The 17,678-nt window shown below is 41.7% G+C and overlaps 1 protein-coding gene across 2 annotated transcripts; it reads left to right on the plus strand.

Moving 5' to 3' along the window:
- Positions 1-7,345: 7,345 nt before the first annotated feature.
- LOC110308543 (uncharacterized) lies at positions 7,346-17,647 on the plus strand. Of its 2 annotated transcripts, none has more exons than XM_029468589.2 (4): positions 7,346-7,451; positions 13,090-13,215; positions 13,764-13,856; positions 16,848-17,647. In XM_029468589.2, the coding sequence occupies exons 2-4, from the start codon at positions 13,092-13,094 to the stop codon at positions 17,645-17,647; spliced, it is 1,017 nt and encodes a 338-aa protein (XP_029324449.1). In that variant the 5' UTR covers positions 7,346-7,451; positions 13,090-13,091. The 2 variants fall into 2 exon arrangements, with proteins under 2 accessions (XP_029324449.1, XP_085687119.1); XM_085830993.1 differs by lacking the exon at positions 7,346-7,451 and adding an exon at positions 8,142-10,119.
- Positions 17,648-17,678: the final 31 nt, after the last annotated feature.

A 17,678-nucleotide genomic window follows, 5' to 3' on the forward strand; every position in this document is an offset into this window, starting at 1 on the left:
AAGGTCACCAAAAGCATACTTCTTTTGTCTTGTTTTAAATTTTTTTGCAAACTACTTCTAAAGGTCAGTCTTCAGCAGATCGTCACTGGCATCCAGTCACTTCCAGCTCATATGCCATAATTAAATGGCCGGATCCCGTAACTAATGTGGGATGGATCAGACCCTGTTTTAATATGGGGGAGAGGTTCTGTTTGTGTGTGTGTGTGTTTTTTCCACAAAAAGAAGACAGAGAGCAATGGCTGCCTGAAAGATTGGTTTGTCAAATGGACACATATCCTGTGTCTTCTAGTAAGTATGATTCCAATCATGATGATGGCTAAAAATCTTTATCAGCCAGCAGAGTTAACTTGGGGCATAGACTCCACTATTTCCTGAGAAGTAAGTTTTTCTGTTGATTCTCAAAGCCACCTCCCCCACACTGGGAGGCCAGAGCTTCTGTGTGATCATTGCTAATTTGCAACTGAATTGAGTGCTTGGGACATCCTCCTGGACAACTTTAATTGTGTTGCTTTTAACTTTTGACTTTGTATTTCAAGCAGGTTGTTTACCTCCATACAGTCTCACCTTCAGCAAAGCTCAGATGGCAGTTATTCATCGTTATGAAGAGATGCATTGACTGCATATTGTGGCTTTGGTCTGAATGGGAGAAATGTGTGCTCTGAGGGCCGGCAGTCAAGGATGGGCCAATGGTCTATGGCTCTTTTCAACCTGTAGGGCCCCAAATATGGGGACCCCCACTCTAGTCCAGGGACAGGATGCACCCACGATCACAAGAATCCTTTCTTGCTGCAAGACGCACGAGGCTTTATTGGCAGAGCTCTGGGCCGACACATACCTCACACAGGAGGCAGGGGAGTCGACCCCGAGGCTCAGAAGCTAGGGGTTTTTTAAGAAGCAAAGGGTTAGGGGTACGAGGAGTTTTGACAAAGGTACGGGATTGGTTCATTTAAACGTTAACAGAAAGATTACAGGTCAGTAAGAAGGGGCATCAGGACTTTGTTCCGGTGGGCTACGGGCTTATCTTTGTTCACATAACAACCAGTTGATGTATGACTTTATCCGGCGCCAAGGGGTAATAGACAGAGGGGAGGTTACCGTCAGATGGTGTTGACTCAGACAAGATAACCCTTCCTGTCCTCGGATTGAGGGGAGGTTCCGGCCAGATGGTGTTGACTCAGATAATATAGCCCTGCTGGTCCTTACATACCTTTTCATCTTTACAGTCAAGATGTTCTTAGGAATGCCTTAACAACAGCCCTGCCCTGGCATGCCTGGGGGCTGTTCTGCTTTGTTCTCAGTCCCAGGCCAGGTGGTGGGCTCCTAAACAACTCACAAGTTACAATATTTCATCTTCCTTCAAACCTAAGACAGAGGCATGTGCCAAGAGGCCATGTTTGTTTATAATAAACACTAAAAGGCCGTGTTTGTGCAAATAAACACAAACAAGCTGCACATGACCAGGATGGGTAAGACAGAGGCCAATAGATTCAGTCCTAAGACAGATGAGGCTGCCAGCCACCATAATTCCCAGATAGGGCCATGGAACATAGTATCTTATGCCCCAGTCCAGCTAACTTTTAATAAATAAAAAGGGAGGAACTGTGCCCTTCCCCCCAACCTTGAGTGGGCTGATTCAAACCCTGTTTTCCACACCTGGCTAGCACACCTAGTGTGGAGTCTTCCAACCTAGGTAAAGTCTATTGTCCTGCCACTGTCTGCCGCTTCCTCTAAGATGGCCACCACCTGCTAAGAGGCTGAACCTGTTTTCCTGATGAGATCCTGACAAAGCAACAAGATCCTGGCATAGTGAGGGATGGGTGCCCCCCACCCCCACCCCCCACCCCCCGCCAAGCTGAGACTCATAAGCAAACACTGGGCCTTGATCAGAGATCTTTGTCATGGCTCCTATTTCACTGTCCATCCCATACAACATAGCTTTCCTTTCAGGGACCTAGTTCATGGAACTGCTGGCAGTTACAGTAAACCACAGGGAGCTGCATCAGGGAAGAACTGCAGAGATGGAAATGGGCAGACGGAGGAAGTCTCAGATCAGAGGGCAGGAAGCTCAGCTTGGAAGAATTCAGGTAAAGTCAGAAGAAAGCACCATGAGGTCATGACAGAAGCTAACAGAGAGTAATATGCAAACATGACAAACATTCCCTCAAATACAGAAAAGCCAGTTCAGAGTAGAATCACTCCCCACCAGAAATGTCAACAGTTTCCACTCACCAACATCTGATGCCATTAACAACAGGATGCTACTGAAAAAAATTGTAAATTAGATTTCAAACACAGTCCATAGAACACATGCCTGAGCCCATGTGTAAGTTTTGATAATTAGAAGGTATCAGGTGCTCAGAAGGTAAGAGGAGCCAGAAGAAGTAATTACTACACTCAATAAACTATTTTTTAAAGAATATTTTCTAAACACAGAGTCTCATGTAGCCTAGGCTCACCATGAATGGCTATGAAGCAGAGGATGATTTTGAACTCTGGGATTGCTGACTCATCCTCATAAAATGCAGAGATAACAGAGATGAATCACAAACTAGGTCCTAAGTTCAATCATAGGGCTGTTTAATTCAAAAAATACACGAACATTTGGTGCTTATGAGTTCTATGTGAGCAGGCTGCTGTACGCACATTGTAAGGAAGCTGTTTTGCTATACAAGGCTGTGTTCTTTTCCTACTTCATATGTTATTGTTTTTCCTATAGGTTAGCAACACTAACTAGATAGTGTCTATTATTTTAGATATGGTTGGAAACTCACTGAAAATCCCAGTAGATAGGACAGGGTGGTCTGAAGGCCATGCTTCCTGAGAGTGGACTTCAATGCCATATGCCACTGTCTGGCTCACAAACACGTGGTTTGACTGTTGTGGCAAAATATATGGTGAGAATCCTGAATAAGCCACAGCATTACAAATTTACAGGATTATTCTATGACTATAACTATGTTAGTCTGGGGAGTCAGATCTGAGGTGTGTACAGTAGGCACCATTTCCATGAAGCTGTCAGAAAAAGTGTCAACTTACTAATCAGGACCGACATCCCTTAAACTAATCACATTCACAAAACTGTCTTCATAAAATAGGAAGTTTAGAAACTTCTGTCAGCTCAAACTAAGAGTCTTGGGCAGGTTATAAATACAGAAGACAGAAACCTCACATGCCCCAGATATCCCGAGAAAGCTGACACCAGCCATATGTGAGAGTGGGCCAGCTAGTACCATCATGATTCCCCAGTAAAGCTTGAATAACCTCAGGCACTAGCAGTCAGCAAACCCACCATGCCCTCACAATCCTGTTATTTCCAACCCTCTCCATTCCTTAGCTACTGAGCTAGCCCTCCAGTCCCAGAAGCATAAGTAGACTCGGGCTGCAGGATTGTCCAAAGAGACTGGACACAGCACATGGCTTTGGCATGAGTCCCTCTTCCAGGTCAAACGTGCACCAGGGGCAGTGGTCCAGCCTAGGTCAGCACAACACCTTCAAATCAGCAGCTTCCTCTGTTTCCCAAACAAGCCCAAGTCAACTCCCTCCGCACCAGACTCAACACGGTGCACAGTCCCTCAAATCTGCAGGACGGCGCTGTTCCCTGCACCAACCACCATGTCAGAGTTCCAAGACCAGTTTTGAGCAGGACACTCGCCTAACTTTGGAGAGAAGCGAAGTTTGAAGGCAGAACGTGCAAGTTAAATATCCTCAACCCCCTCTGGTGATGTCATAGTGCTAGGGACTTCATTTCCCAGGAGTCAGTGCGAAAGACTTCCAGGAACACAGAGAAGAGGATTTCCACAGAGCTTGTGCTCCTGCTCAACTGTGAGCAGGTACACTTTGAAGGATATGGGCTTCAATTCAGTACATGTGCAACCACATGCCATTCAGGCTCTTTTAAAGTCCTGTGGACACAGCACCCGAATTTAGCCTGTGAGTGGAGCCTTTCTCAGTAATGTTTATCAGGTTTCCTAGTTATTTCTGCTAAGACGCCGTGATTTTAAAGCTCATATCTGTTTATAGAATCTTGCAACCGAAGGGAAAATTCAGACTGATCCTCTTTACTTAAAAATAAGAAAGCAGGAAGCTATTGTACGACTGAGTACTATCTTTTTAGGATGCTTATTGAAGCCATCATTGGTTACTCTATCAATACAGCATGTCAGGCTCTTTCTTAGGACAAGAATCAGAAAACAAGGCTCACTAGCATGGACAATTTCTCGACACATTATATCTGATACAAAGTAGAAAACAGGGGAGCTTAGGGTAAAACAGGTGGCTATAATGAAGGTGCATTTGGTGTTAAACACAGTAATACAAATGAACTTAACTAATCCTTGTTCTCCTGTTCTGACACACTTTGTGAGCCATACATGAAGAAGATGCCACAGCTAGAGAAAGGATTCAGTCGAACACTGGAATCCATTCAGTGAAGGGTGGATCAGGGGCACAGATGTTTAAAATCATTGAACAACGTGATAAGTGCAAGTCTCTGAAGTTTACTCCAAGACATTTGAGAATCCATGTGTTGATCTTTCCATGTGTAAATTCCTTGATGACACTTCTCATCCATTAGTCTGTGTGGGAAATTTAATATTTGTGTTCACTCTAGGACACCACCCCATCTACCACAGCCCCCTCATCATGGCCTCTCACAAACTTGACCTGGGTGTTTTCTAAACACATGCATACCTCCTCTTCAGCTTTCCCAAGATCAGGGGCAGAGCTCCTGGGATCACGGTGGTGTGTGTACTGATTCTTTTTCTTTGTTTGTTTGTTTGTTTGTTTTCTTTTAAAGACTTAAAGATTTATTTATTTATTATATGTAAGTACACTGCAGCTGTTTCCAGACACACCAGAAGAGGGCATCTGATCTCATTACAGATGGTTGTGAGCTATCATGTGGTTGCTGGGATTTGACCTCATGACCGTCAGAAGAGCAGTCAGTGCTCTTAACCACTGAGCCATTTCTCCAGCCCCCTGTATTGCATTTATAATCTTTCCACCCTTGTCTCTCGCTCCAGCCCTGCACACTCTGGTCCCGCTCACTGTAACCCCTTCCTTCAACCCCCAGCCCAGTAACTTATACCCCGCCTCTCTCTATTCTCCCCAGTAATTGTTCATAGCGATTTTTATTTAACTAATCATTTCAAACTGGGGAGTAAGGTTTGTACAACAAAGGCTGGTGTATGTGAGAATTTTCTTGGGACAACCAGATGTTGGGGTATATAACTTAACATATGAATACAAACATTGCCAGACCAAACCCCAACATGTGTGTATGTTTGTGTCTGTTACCTGGAAACCTAAATGAAAGGGTACTGACTCATCTGAGAGTTGCTATTCCTTGATCCTAATTCAAGAGGAGGAGGAGCTACCATGTTGCAGGTACAAACTATATGTGCAGGATCTAAGAGGGAGTCCCATTAGGTAAAATAATAGTAACCCAGACATAGTTATGGAAAAGTCTACCAGAAGTTAAGTTCTCAGGCTGAATGTGTTTGTTTAGACCCTGCTGACAAATTTATCTATTACCTCTAATAAGATAGGTTGTATAATATCTTGCTCATTTAATTTCCCCTCATTGAAACATTCTCCATTAGGTGTGATGTTTGGCAAGTTCACTTCAAAGTGTAAGTTTGAAGGCTAAAGTAGTTATGAGAATTTAATCTTCTTGCCGAGAATCTGGGTTTGGTTTCCAACAAGCACATCGTGGCTCTCAAGTACATGTAGCAGTAGTTCCAGAGGAAAAGATCCCTTAATCTAACATGCTCAGGCTAATGTACAAAAAAAAGTACATGCATACATTCTACATATGTGTGTACACCAACATATACACATAAAACTGAAAAAATTATATAATTAAAAATTTCCATTGGGCATGGTGATGCTCGCCTTTAATTCCAGCACTCAGGAGGTAGTGGGTGGTGGATCTCTGAGTTGGAGGCCATTCTGGTCTACTGATTCAGGTCTAGGATTGACAGGACTACACAGAGAAAACTTGTTTGGACTAAATCAAGAAAAGAAAATTAAATAATAGGTTTTTACTTTAGAAAAGAAAGTGATATTTGAAGGTAATATTATTCCCTCACTTTAAAAATGTACATACAAAATACATGAATAAATACCTGCTAAAAGTCATATTAAAAATATGTTCCTGAAAAAATCCAGTAAAATCAACTGTTTGTGCAATTTTCAAGAGTCCCTATGGCCACCGCATACTGAGCTACTACTACTACCCCAGATACATTGTAGGAACCTTCATTAGCACATCTCTCATCAGGAAACACATAGACATACCGGGAATGTAGTTTTGTACCTCTTCTGAAGACATACTTCAGATTGTTAACCTTGCAGGATTCTCTTGTCATTATTGCCTCCTTCTTTACCACAGAGTGTGAAGTATTCATTTTCCGAGTACATTATAACGTAAATGTATTATATACCTGTCACCTGCTATGACTCAACTCATGATCAATCATTTCAAGGAAGTAGCAACAACAAAAACTTCATAGAGAGAAAGTGTGAGTGGCTTATGGTGAGAGAAAATGAAATATGAACTTCCCAGTGTCTCTGCTCAGAAATAGTTTCCTTGAGAATCAGTGTTTGTTGCAAGTACTAACATGTATAGAGTTTGTATATGATTTGACCTCAGCAGTGACAGATACAGAAGTGACAATCCTTATGAAAAGACACATCCATGCTGCAAAGTGGGTTTGTAGCTCATTTTGTGTTCCCGGGAACATATTTCTGAGACCACGGTACTCAGAGAATAATTTCTCTGTGTCCCTGCCACCACAAGACTGATTTTGGTTCTCCTGTGTGGGCTGTTTTCAGTGTCGCACACTAAAACCAAGGCCTCCTGACTTTATGGAACTTGTCACATCACCCAGCTTCCTCCAATTCCTTTTTGTTCTTTTCATTTCAATACACGAGCAGCTGCCACCAGGTGGCTGCCGCCGAACCTGTCTTCAAAGCACATTTGAAAGACTTAGCGGTGACTTCCCATGTTAGTTTTTTGTAATTATCTCCAAGTAAAAATTGAGTCAAATGAACGTTTTCCTACAGTTAGCAGAGCTGAGTGTGAAACCACAGTAAAGTGACCAGAAATAACCAGTACATTTAATAAACATTAGTGTAAGGTTTCACATTCCAGCATCACAGTTGTGCGCAGAGGACTTTAAAAGCAGCCGGATTTCCTTCCACTGTCTCCCTCTAGCGGCAGAACCTGTGTGTTTCCATCCTTTCACATGGGATTCAGCGACTCTTGGATCTCCATTACACAGACTTATGGGAAATGTAGTCTCCCTCGATGTGACGTAACAAGCAAGGGAAGCCAGAGCGCCTTTTGAGTTCTTTCTGCGCATGTTCCGCCCTTCACAGCGAGTCCTTTTCCACTTTGTACTCAAGCAAGTTTCTTACTACCCTGCTGGAGTTGGATCTCTGAGGTGAAGGTTGGTTCAGGGTGCAGAGCAGCCCGTCAGGCCCGAGGGATTGTGCAGGGTGGACGGGTAGGTCCATCTTTGAAGGAGTTGTCACGGGGCATCTATGAAATAGGGAAAAGCCCACTGGAGGGGCTGTTCTAACCAAGGCTGGGCTGCTGAGTCAGGATTTAAGTCAGCGCTGCGGAGAGGACGGCGGCGATGGTGCTGGGAGCAGCCGTCAGTCGGCTGCTGCTTCCGACATGCTTCCCACATGGTGGAAAGAAAGGCAAGGCTGGGAGCTCCCTTTCCAGCTTGGCTGTGGAAGCATCCTCGTACTAGCTGACTCACTCTCTTCTGGCTGTAGCCAGGTTTCCCCGCTCGTCTAGAGAAAGTGGAGTTTCTTCTGGTCACGACCGCACTTTATAGGCACGTAGTACTCGTGTTTATAAAGTTTGTAAAACATCTAGTTCTTGTTTATAAGGTTTATAAACTCTTACATTCTAGAAGAACGAGGACAGGAAAAGGAATGGACATGGACGATGAACCTACACTCGAGAAGGGCAAGGTTTGTCAGGACTTCTCTCACAAAATGTCTCTGAGGCACACAGACAGGAGGTGCGAGAGTTCTTGTGACTTCCGCTCTCCTTATTCTGTTGTTCTAGGCTTGTGTCTAGAACCAGGTTCCACTGAAGGAGTGGGCAGTGAGATTCCATATTCCGATTAGGGGACTAGGTGATATGCAGCAATTCTTAGGAAATCACAGTTTGCTCCCTGGCCAGAAAAGCGTTGCATTTCTTCCACCTAGAAAGTAAACTTTGTCACGCTTAAGCTTAAGTGTCCTGGAATGTTGCCATGAATTTAGTCAAAACCCACCTAATGAGACCATAGTGACAGACCTTCTGCCCTCCACCCACAGGCAGTCCACAGTGGCCTGAGAAGAGCAGACTCCTATCAGCATCAGTTGGTGGGCTGTGCTGTGGTGGTTCTGTGTGGGACAGCATTAGGTGATGATCCTTGCAGCTAATTCTTCCATTGGGGACCTGCTCTAGTTCTCTCAGGGAAGTGTCTCTATCTTCACGCTGCTCTTGCTGGTCTATGAGCTGAGCAGTTTTCCTGCTGACAGGTGGCCATCTCCTAGGTAAAGAACAGTGAAGGGCGTGCTTCTCATCTCTCACGTGTGGAAAAGTCTAGTTTTTTTTTGGGTTTTTTTCTTAAGACAATTCTGAGTTTTCTATTAAACAACTTCCTTGATACTTCTTGTGACTTGGGATTCATTAGCCTTCTCCGTTGATGTTTTCCTCTGCTCTCTCTCTCTCTCTCTCTCTCTCTCTCTATATATATATATATATATATATATATATATATATATGTGTGTGTGTGTGTGTGTGTGTTAATGAGTATTTTGCCTTCATGTATATCTGTGAATCACTTGTATGTCTGGTGCCTATTGAAGACAGGCAAGGGGCAGGTCTCCTGGAACTGGAGTTGCAAATGGCTGTGAGCCCACAGATGGGTCCTCTGGAAGAACAACCAGTGTGTTTAACCACTGAGCCATCTCCTCAGCCTCTCATCTGCTCTTCTGATGGGAGGTGTTTTTCAGGATACTAATTGTTTATATAGGCTTCTCACCGCTCTTCACTTTCGAGGATCTAGAACAAGCCCTTGTTCTGTGGCCTCCTCTCTTCCAAGTCTGTTAGGGAGCAACTGCTTGGGAAGCTTACAGTCCTAGGCTTTACTTGTGTATTTATGCTGTTCTTTTTATCTGTTCATTGTGATGTGTCATCCCTCGGCTTCCCCAAGTGCTGTTTCTGCAGAGAGAACCTAGTGAGGATTTTAGAGAGGCTCCTTCTGTGTCAGGAGCCCCTGTTATCTTCACCCCATGTGAATTAATTTAGGGTTATCTAGGCTGGTATTTGTTAAAGTACAAGTTTTAATTTGTATGGTTCACTTTTTCAAATAATGTAAGATTAAAGACCATATTTTCTAAAATCTTTGTTTTCCACATTTCTCTCTGTCTCGTTTTTATGAGGGAAGACTTTACATACCACATGTTAGCCTTGAACTCCCAATATAGACAAGGCTTACCTCAAACATTTGGTACTGTGCCTGCCTCATCCAAGACCTAAATTGAAAGATGTGTGCCACGACCCTGAACTCTCTTTTCTCTCTATTCTGTGTTGTGTCACATGAATCTAATTACATTCCCTTCAGTACAGTTTACTCTGTTGATTGGCTGGCTGACCGACTGTGTGTCTATGGATACATGTGGAACCACTTGCCATGCTGTTCCTCAGCAGGCCAGAAGAGAGGTTAGAGATTTGCTTCTTTCTTTCCACCATGTGGGACACGGATCATCAGTCTGGGCACAGAGTGACTGCCCTGGAGTACAGTTACTGGAGCTTGTGAAGTATTGTAGGATCGTGTCTACTGGGCCTTGATCCACCACCGCTCAGTACTCTTTCCCTTGGCTGACTGAGGAAGGCAAATCAGAACTCACTGCATTGGTCAGACCTGAAACGCCGTAGGAGTTGGAAGCCTGTACCGCTCTTCACATCCAGAGGAAAACACCTGAATATCAGAGGTTCTCCTCCAAGTCGTACCTTGCTTCTTTGCATGTAGACAGGGAGTGGACATACATGGCATCGTCTCTGCCTCCTGCCTGCTGGGAGTTGAACGAACCCAGACCTCACATATCTGAGTAAGAACTTCTCCCCTGAGCTATGTACCAAGCCCTTGCTGTTCTTTGATGGACATGCCCTCAATTTGTCATCTTCCTCTGTGCTGCACCTGAGCCGCAGTTTGTGGGTTCCTCACGAAAGTTTGTTCTGGCACATTCTGTCTTGGTCAATACTCGCCATGCATTTCCATTGGGAACATTTGGATCTTTCAGAGGAATTTATTCCATTGGGTGGTGGCTCAGTCAGCCTTTAGTGTGTGAGCTAGGAATAGAACACTGGAAGGAAATCCATTCAGTCTCACCTGATGGGAAGAATGTATTAGGATGTACTGGGAGTGTGCAATGAGATTGAAACCAACTAAGTGTGGTTTGGCTTCATACATGGAACCTGCGCTATTCATGGAATTCATATTTTATGGAAAACTTATTATAGTTGACAAGTGAATAAAAACAAATGAAAGAAAAAAGTTAATGTAGAAATGAATAGCTGTCACATTATTTTTTCTCATGCATGTCACAGTGGTGTCCATAGAAAGAACCAAAGCACCATCTTCAGTCAAATGCATGTTGTGTATAGTTACACATTTTTCCTGTTGTCAGAGTCACATATACATCATGGTTTTTCCTAATGCAAAGTCCCCATTTTAACTCTTTCTGCAACCGGTGTAAATATAATTTTACCATGTTTCTATGTCTGACTTCATAATAATTTTCTTATTTCAGTTATAAAAGCAGATCTCAGCACTATTTTGATACAAATATCTTAATTTTCTCTATACTCTTCCCCCCTCCAAGTAGAAGGTCATCTAAAATAGGACGAAATCCAACTTGTAAAATTCACTTGATTTTTTTTTTTTACAATGTTATAAAAGAAAAATAAGAAGTGGTATACATTTTTGCATAGATGCTATTCAGGTACATACAAGCGTAGAGTTCTGCTTGCTTCCCCACTCAGTTACTGCTTTCTTCTTTTGTTTTTTGTTTTGTTTTGTTTGGTTTGGTTTGGTTTGGTTTATTTTGTTTTGTTTTTGAGAAAAGGTTTCTCTATGAAGCCCCTGTCCTGGAACTCACTCCGTAGACCAGGATGGCCTAGAACTCACAGAGATCTACCTGCCTCTGCCTCCAAAGTGCTGGGATCAAAGGCATGCTCCACTACTGTCTGCCTATTTTTTTTAATTTTGGCATTTTTTTTTTCTTCCCCAGAGCTGAGGACCGAACCCAGGGCTTTGTGCTTGCTATGCTAAATCCCCAACCCCCCTTTTGGCATTCTTTGTCACACTTTGTGTCTGAGTGACTGTACCTTCCTTTCTTCTCTTCCTACAGTCTTGGCTCTGCTTATTCCTCTCTGTAGTCTAAAGCATTGCTGCCAGGGTTCTTTTTTGGACTGATTTGATCAACATGAATTAGCCTGTTTGTATCCTGGAAAGTTCTTACACCTTCAACTGCATCAGATAATTTTTGCTGAGTATAGTAGTTTAAGTTGGAATCTCTAGTCTTTTAGAACTTAGGAATGAATTGTCTGAGGATCTTATGGATTTCAAAAAATTTCTGGAACTTAATGAACTTAAAGTCCTCTGATGGAAACTCATAGCTTTAAAAGTATATGTTTAAAAAAAGACACAAGGAACACAAATACCCAAGAATTACAAAGAAGGAGGAGAAGGAGAAGAAGTAGAAGAAGAAGAAGAAGAAGCAAAAATTCAGTAGACAAAAATAAAAATGAGAGCATAAAAGGACAAAATAGAAACCACAAAATCTACAAAAACAATTAGTGAGATCCAGAGGTGGTTCTTAGGACAATTAAGAAGAGTTTTTGTTGGCTTAACTGACTTAAGGGAAGAAAAGAAGGATCTCAATTCAGACCAGAATAATCAGGGAAACACTGCAGCAGACACTGGAGAAACACAAAGCCTTATAAGGGAATATTTTAGAAACCTGTCCCCTATTCCATTTCTAGATTCCTCCAGACCACCCATGTAAACCAAGAGGAGACCAGCAACCTGATCAGACCATACAAATGAGGAGAACATACACACAAAAACCAGTTCCTTTTCCTGAAAAAGAAAAAAGGAAAAAAGGAAAAAAGAAAGAAAAAGAAAGAAAGAAAGAAAGAAAAGGAAGGAAGGAAGAAAGAAAGAAAAGGAAAGACAAGAGAGAAAGAGGAAGGAAGGAAGATAGGAAGAAAGGAAGGAAACAGAGGCCCAGATAGATTTATGGAAGAATTCTACCAGGCTTATCTATAGCCATTTCTCTAAATTCTATACTTAATATTATTTTTTAAGTATAGAATGGAGTTTATCCAGGGCATGGAGAGGGAAGTTAAGAGGGTAGTAGAGACAGAGAAAGGCAGAGAGAGACAGAGAGTAGAGTAGAGAAGTAGAGGCTGGCCATGAGCAAGGGGAGGGAGAGGGGGGAAAGGGTGAGAGGACAGAACAGGAGCAAGAAGATAAGAGCAATTCTATACTTCTTAAATAAGAAATAAGTAGATAAATAGGAGCACTTCCAAACTCCTACAAATTCACTATTACTACTGAACTCTGCATACTAGGAAAGCTGGACTTGAGGACAGTGTCTCTATCAGAATCCGCATTTTAATTTCACTTCACATTCATTGTTCTGTGTACTGCATGTTGAGAAGTGACTTCTCACACACTATGACTTTAGTATAAAGTGGTGCATAATACAAGCATACGACTTGCATTCCCTTTTGGGTTCGTTCATTTTACGCTTTAGCATTCCTGACTGTGTAGTAGCTACATTCACTTATAGGATCTTTTACTATTCTCTTAAAGATGGGTACTGTGTGAAATCATATGACTATTAGAAATAAATTAGTAACATTTACCCACATCAGATGCATTTCTAACTCCTTTACTCTAGGGAAACTTTAGAATGGTGTTCACAGCACATAATGCTTATGAGTGTTTGTATTACTATTTGTGGTTTTAAATGGTCTATTGTGTGATATTCATTCATTGATCTTTATTTCAGAAATGCTGTCATTCAGGGATGTGGCCATTGATTTCTCTGCAGGAGAGTTGGAATGCCTGGAGCCTGCTCAGTGGGATCTGTACAGGGATGTGATGCTGGAGAATTTCAGCCACCTTGTGTTCCTGGGTGAGGATCACATCCATAAGGAATTCCTAGTTCATTGTCAACATGTAACTTCCTTTTATAGGAATCTAGGAGCTTTCACTATCTAATAGTCCTGCTCTCCCTCTCCCCTACCCCAGGTTTCTCTGGCTGTTGTGGAACTTGTTCTGTAGACCAGGCTAGCCTTGAACTCAGGATATGCCTGTCTTGGCCTCCCAAGTGCTGGAACTACCATGCCCAGCTTGCAGGCTGGCTCTTAAGGGAGAATTGGTGCAACGAAGACAAATTTCACTTAACTTCTTGTGTTTTAATCTATTTCAGTGTGTGACTCCTGTCAGTGTCATGCCAGAAATTAAATGGGACAGGCCATGGAACATACATGGAAAAGAAAATATTTTATTCTTTTCTGATTTTATAGTTTTCCTTGTTAATGACAGAAATGAAGATCTGTGACGAATAACTTCAAAGTACTCTAAAATGCCTATTGAGACCGACGTGGTGAGCTCATTTTTTTCTTATCAGCACAGTACTGGGGTAGAAATGTTAATTCCCTTCTTTCTCCCTCCCCACAGGCTTTTCTTTCTCTAAGCCGTTATTGGTCAGATTTCTGGAGAAGAACCAGGAGCTTCGGAATGTGAAGAGGAAAGCAGCAGCTGTGCCCCGAGGTGTGTAGGGGTGAGGGGTGAGAGTCAGAGTGGAAGGTCAGATCCAACAGAAAGCCAGGCTCTAACGTAGTATACATTGAGGTGTCATTTTCTGGTGGAAAACATCCTGCGGCTATCTATTTTAATGATGTGTTCTGTCAAAGAAGAGCGTCTCTCAGCTGTTGGTGGTCCTTTAAGTCTCCAACCATTGTTCTTCCTGTCCATTTTTAGTGACTGCCTAAGTACTGAGTTTTGGTGAGAGTATACATTGCAATGGACACTATCTCCTACCACTCTCAAACTTGGCAGACATTTTAAAAAACTTATGTAGGAAGCCTTTGTATCCAGTAACTCATATATACATTTCTTTTCAAAAAATTATTTAAATTATTTTTGAGATTATATCATTCCCCACTTCCTCCTTCTAAACCTTCCCATATACTCCTTGCTCTCTTTCAACTCATGGCCTCCTTTTTAATTAATTGTTGTCACATGCATATACTTGTATTCCTAAATAAACTGTTCCATTTGTGCAATGTTACTCGTATGTATGATTTCAAGACTGAATGTTTAGTATTGGATGACTGATTGGTATGCTGTTCCCCTGAGGCAAACTAGTTCCCCCCTCTCTCTCTTTCCTGGTTGCCTGTAGTTCTTTGTGTAGGGCTGAGGTTTTCCTCTGTCTTCACTGGCATAAGTCTGGTTGTCCTTGCTTTGCTCTCCTGTAGGTAGTCAAGTTGGTAAGACTTTGAGTGTAACTTCTGATATTACTGGGAGACACTGTCCCACAGTAAACTCCCCAACCCTCTGGTGCTTAAAAATCTTTCAGCCCCTCTTCCACAACGTTCCTTGAGCCTTAGGTGCAGGTATTTATTTATTTATTTAATGTATTCACTTGGACTGGGCTTCCTAAGTCTACATTTTGATCATTTGTGGTTTTCTGAAATGGTTTGCTTTTTTTTTTTTTTTTTTGCAAAGAAAAGTTTCCTTGATGAGGGTAGGGACGATACTTCCCTCTGAGCATAAGGACAAACATTTAGAAGATAGTGGTGGAGATTGTGCTGCTGGTTTAGAAAAGTGACGGTTGTAGGCTCTTCTCCAAGATCCATGGTTTCGCTAGCCCACTCCAGGTGGTTGGCTAAGTTCCCAGTAGCAGGCATTTCTTTCTTGTTGAGTGAGTCCTAAAGAGCTTACCGTGTTATGCTTGTCAATTCTGCATCCTGACGGTTGTGCCACGCTGGTCATTGTTGTGGTTCATAGGCACCATGACTGGGTAGGACTTTGGGTGGCTTCCCTTCTTGGTAAGCTTTCATGCCGCCTTCTGTTACCGTGAAAACTATTCCTCAGGGAGGAGGCATTTCTGATCATTTCCAGTTCAGGGGCCTCTGAGTGCTGTGTCTTAAGCCTGTGGTGTCTTCAGCGGTAATAACTTACCTTCCACTTCCGAGGAACAACCAAAGCCCTTAGCAATAGTCTGGAATGTTCTGGGGGTCTTTAGGACCACCTTGACTAATTGCACAAAAGAAGGCTTTTCATGCCTGGTGTTCAAAGTTTTTGTTAAGTGGTCTTTGGCTCTCAGTGGGAGCCTTGGGAGCCTCCATGGGAAAACATCATTTAAGTTATATATGTATATTCATACCCATTTCCATGTACTGTATATATATTTTTAGGTAGATAGTTAATAGTGTGACTCCTTATAACTTTTCCTTTGGACAACCTTCCTGTTATCTTATTTCTTCTCCTTTTCTAGTTCTCTCTCCCTCTCTGACTAGAATCCTCATTTTCTCTGTCATATCTTTATATCTTGGTTAATTAAATGATCTTTTCAGAGTGCTATCTGAATTATTGTATTCATCTTCATGTTTTCCCTCACACAGTGTCAGTGACTTAAGACACATGCCTTTGTAGGTAGATAGTCTTGGGTAACATCCGTACAAGCCTAGAAGAATCTTCCTACACTGGTTAAGAATTTTGTTAGTTTTAGATTCTTGGCTCCTCATTGGCAGTTCCATTTTCTCGCTTATGATTTTGCTACTTAGTCTGTCTGAAATCATCTTGTTAAATGTACTGTATGTATTTTTAAATGGAATACCTACAGTTAAAACATTTTAAGACTAACATTTTTAACATCTATGAAAAGTCTATATTAACATATGTGTTTCTGTGACCAGCAGTTTTGTATATTTCCACTTACATGTGTGAACATGGGCCTCAAGATGCCATGTTTTCCACTTACATGTATGAATATAGGCCTTATATGTTCATGCTTTTTATATTTTCTCTTTTCTTTGGTTACTCTGGGGTTATTTATCCTGTTAATTAGAAATTAGGCTACTTTTAATTGTTTAATTAATCTAGTTAACTGACAGGTGTATCCAGTTATCAAAATTTGTCATTTATAACAGAACTTGAAATTTTTCTCCTAATAATATTTTTCTGGTATATTGTCTTGTCATTAGAATATAACATAAAGTCTGCTATCTTAAATTGATAAAGCATATTATTTGCTGGTTTTCGGACAGTCTTCTGGTTATACACTTATGCTTTCTATCTTCCACAACTAAAACTGCATACTTAGGATAACACATCATCTTTCCTATGTCCATCCCGTTTCACACAATCATCACTGACTTTCTGTTTACCTAGGTGGCCTGCTTTGTCATTTTCAAGTGTATGAACTCATACAGTTTCTATGTTTGTTTATCATAACTCCATTCTGTGATCATAATTCTTGAGGAGTTTCTATTCCTACCCATGTTACAACCTTCATAGCTATTTAAATATGAATTATGTTCTACTTTTTCTATACTCTGTTTTGTCGTTTTATTTCAATTGAAGTTTAAATGATTTTCATCTGCTTTATTTTCTAAACAGTGACTATAGATGTTGTGATGTATTGTTGTTTTTTATTTATCCATGAAAATGAATTAAAGTCTCTGTATTAAAGATACACATTATAAATATGACAAATGTTCCTAAGCTTTTCTTCTTATCTCAACTTCTACTCACCAGGAAAAAAACTCTATAAATGTAAAGAATGTGGGAAAGCCTTTGCTAAGAGCTCGGTCCTTACTCAACACCTGAGAATTCACACAGGAGAGAAACCCTACACGTGTGACATATGTGGCAAGGCCTTTTCTCTGCCCTCCATACTTCATAACCACCAGAAAATTCACACTGGAGAGAAGCCTTACAAATGTGAAGTATGTGGCAAGGCCTTTCTTATGCCTTCCACACTTACTAACCACCAGAAAATTCACACTGGGGAGAAGCCCTACGAGTGTGAAGTATGTGGCAAAAAGTTTTCCAGTCCTGCAGACTTTACAAAACACCAAAGAGTTCATACCGGAGAGAAACCATACAAGTGCGAAGAGTGTAAAAAACCCTTCAGTAATCTTTCAGCCCTTAGTAGACACAAAGTAGTTCACACTGGAGAGAAACGCTACACCTGTGAGAAATGTGGCAAAGCCTACAGCAGGAGTTATCACCTCAGTCGACACAAGAAAGCCCATAGTGGACAGAAATCCTACAAGTGCAAAGAATGTGGCAAAATGTTTTACTATTCTTCAGACCTTAAAAGACACCAGAGAATTCATTCTGAGGAGAGGCCCTATGAGTGTGAGGAATGTGGCAAAGCCTTTCCTAGTCCTTCAGACGTTACTCAGCATGCGAGAACCCATAAGAGAATGAAGCAGTACACCTGTGATGAGTGTGGAGAGTGCTTTACTATTCAGACAACATTTTCCAACCTCCGTAAAATTCGTCTTGAGGGAAAACCGTCTGAATGTGAGAGATGTCGAAAGGACTTTTAAAGGTTCTTCATAACTTACAACACATAAAAGT

Source organism: Mus caroli, unplaced genomic scaffold, assembly GCF_978045245.1.
Source record: "Mus caroli unplaced genomic scaffold, Mus_caroli_1 scaffold_15, whole genome shotgun sequence".
NCBI classification, from domain to species: Eukaryota; Metazoa; Chordata; class Mammalia; order Rodentia; family Muridae; genus Mus; species Mus caroli.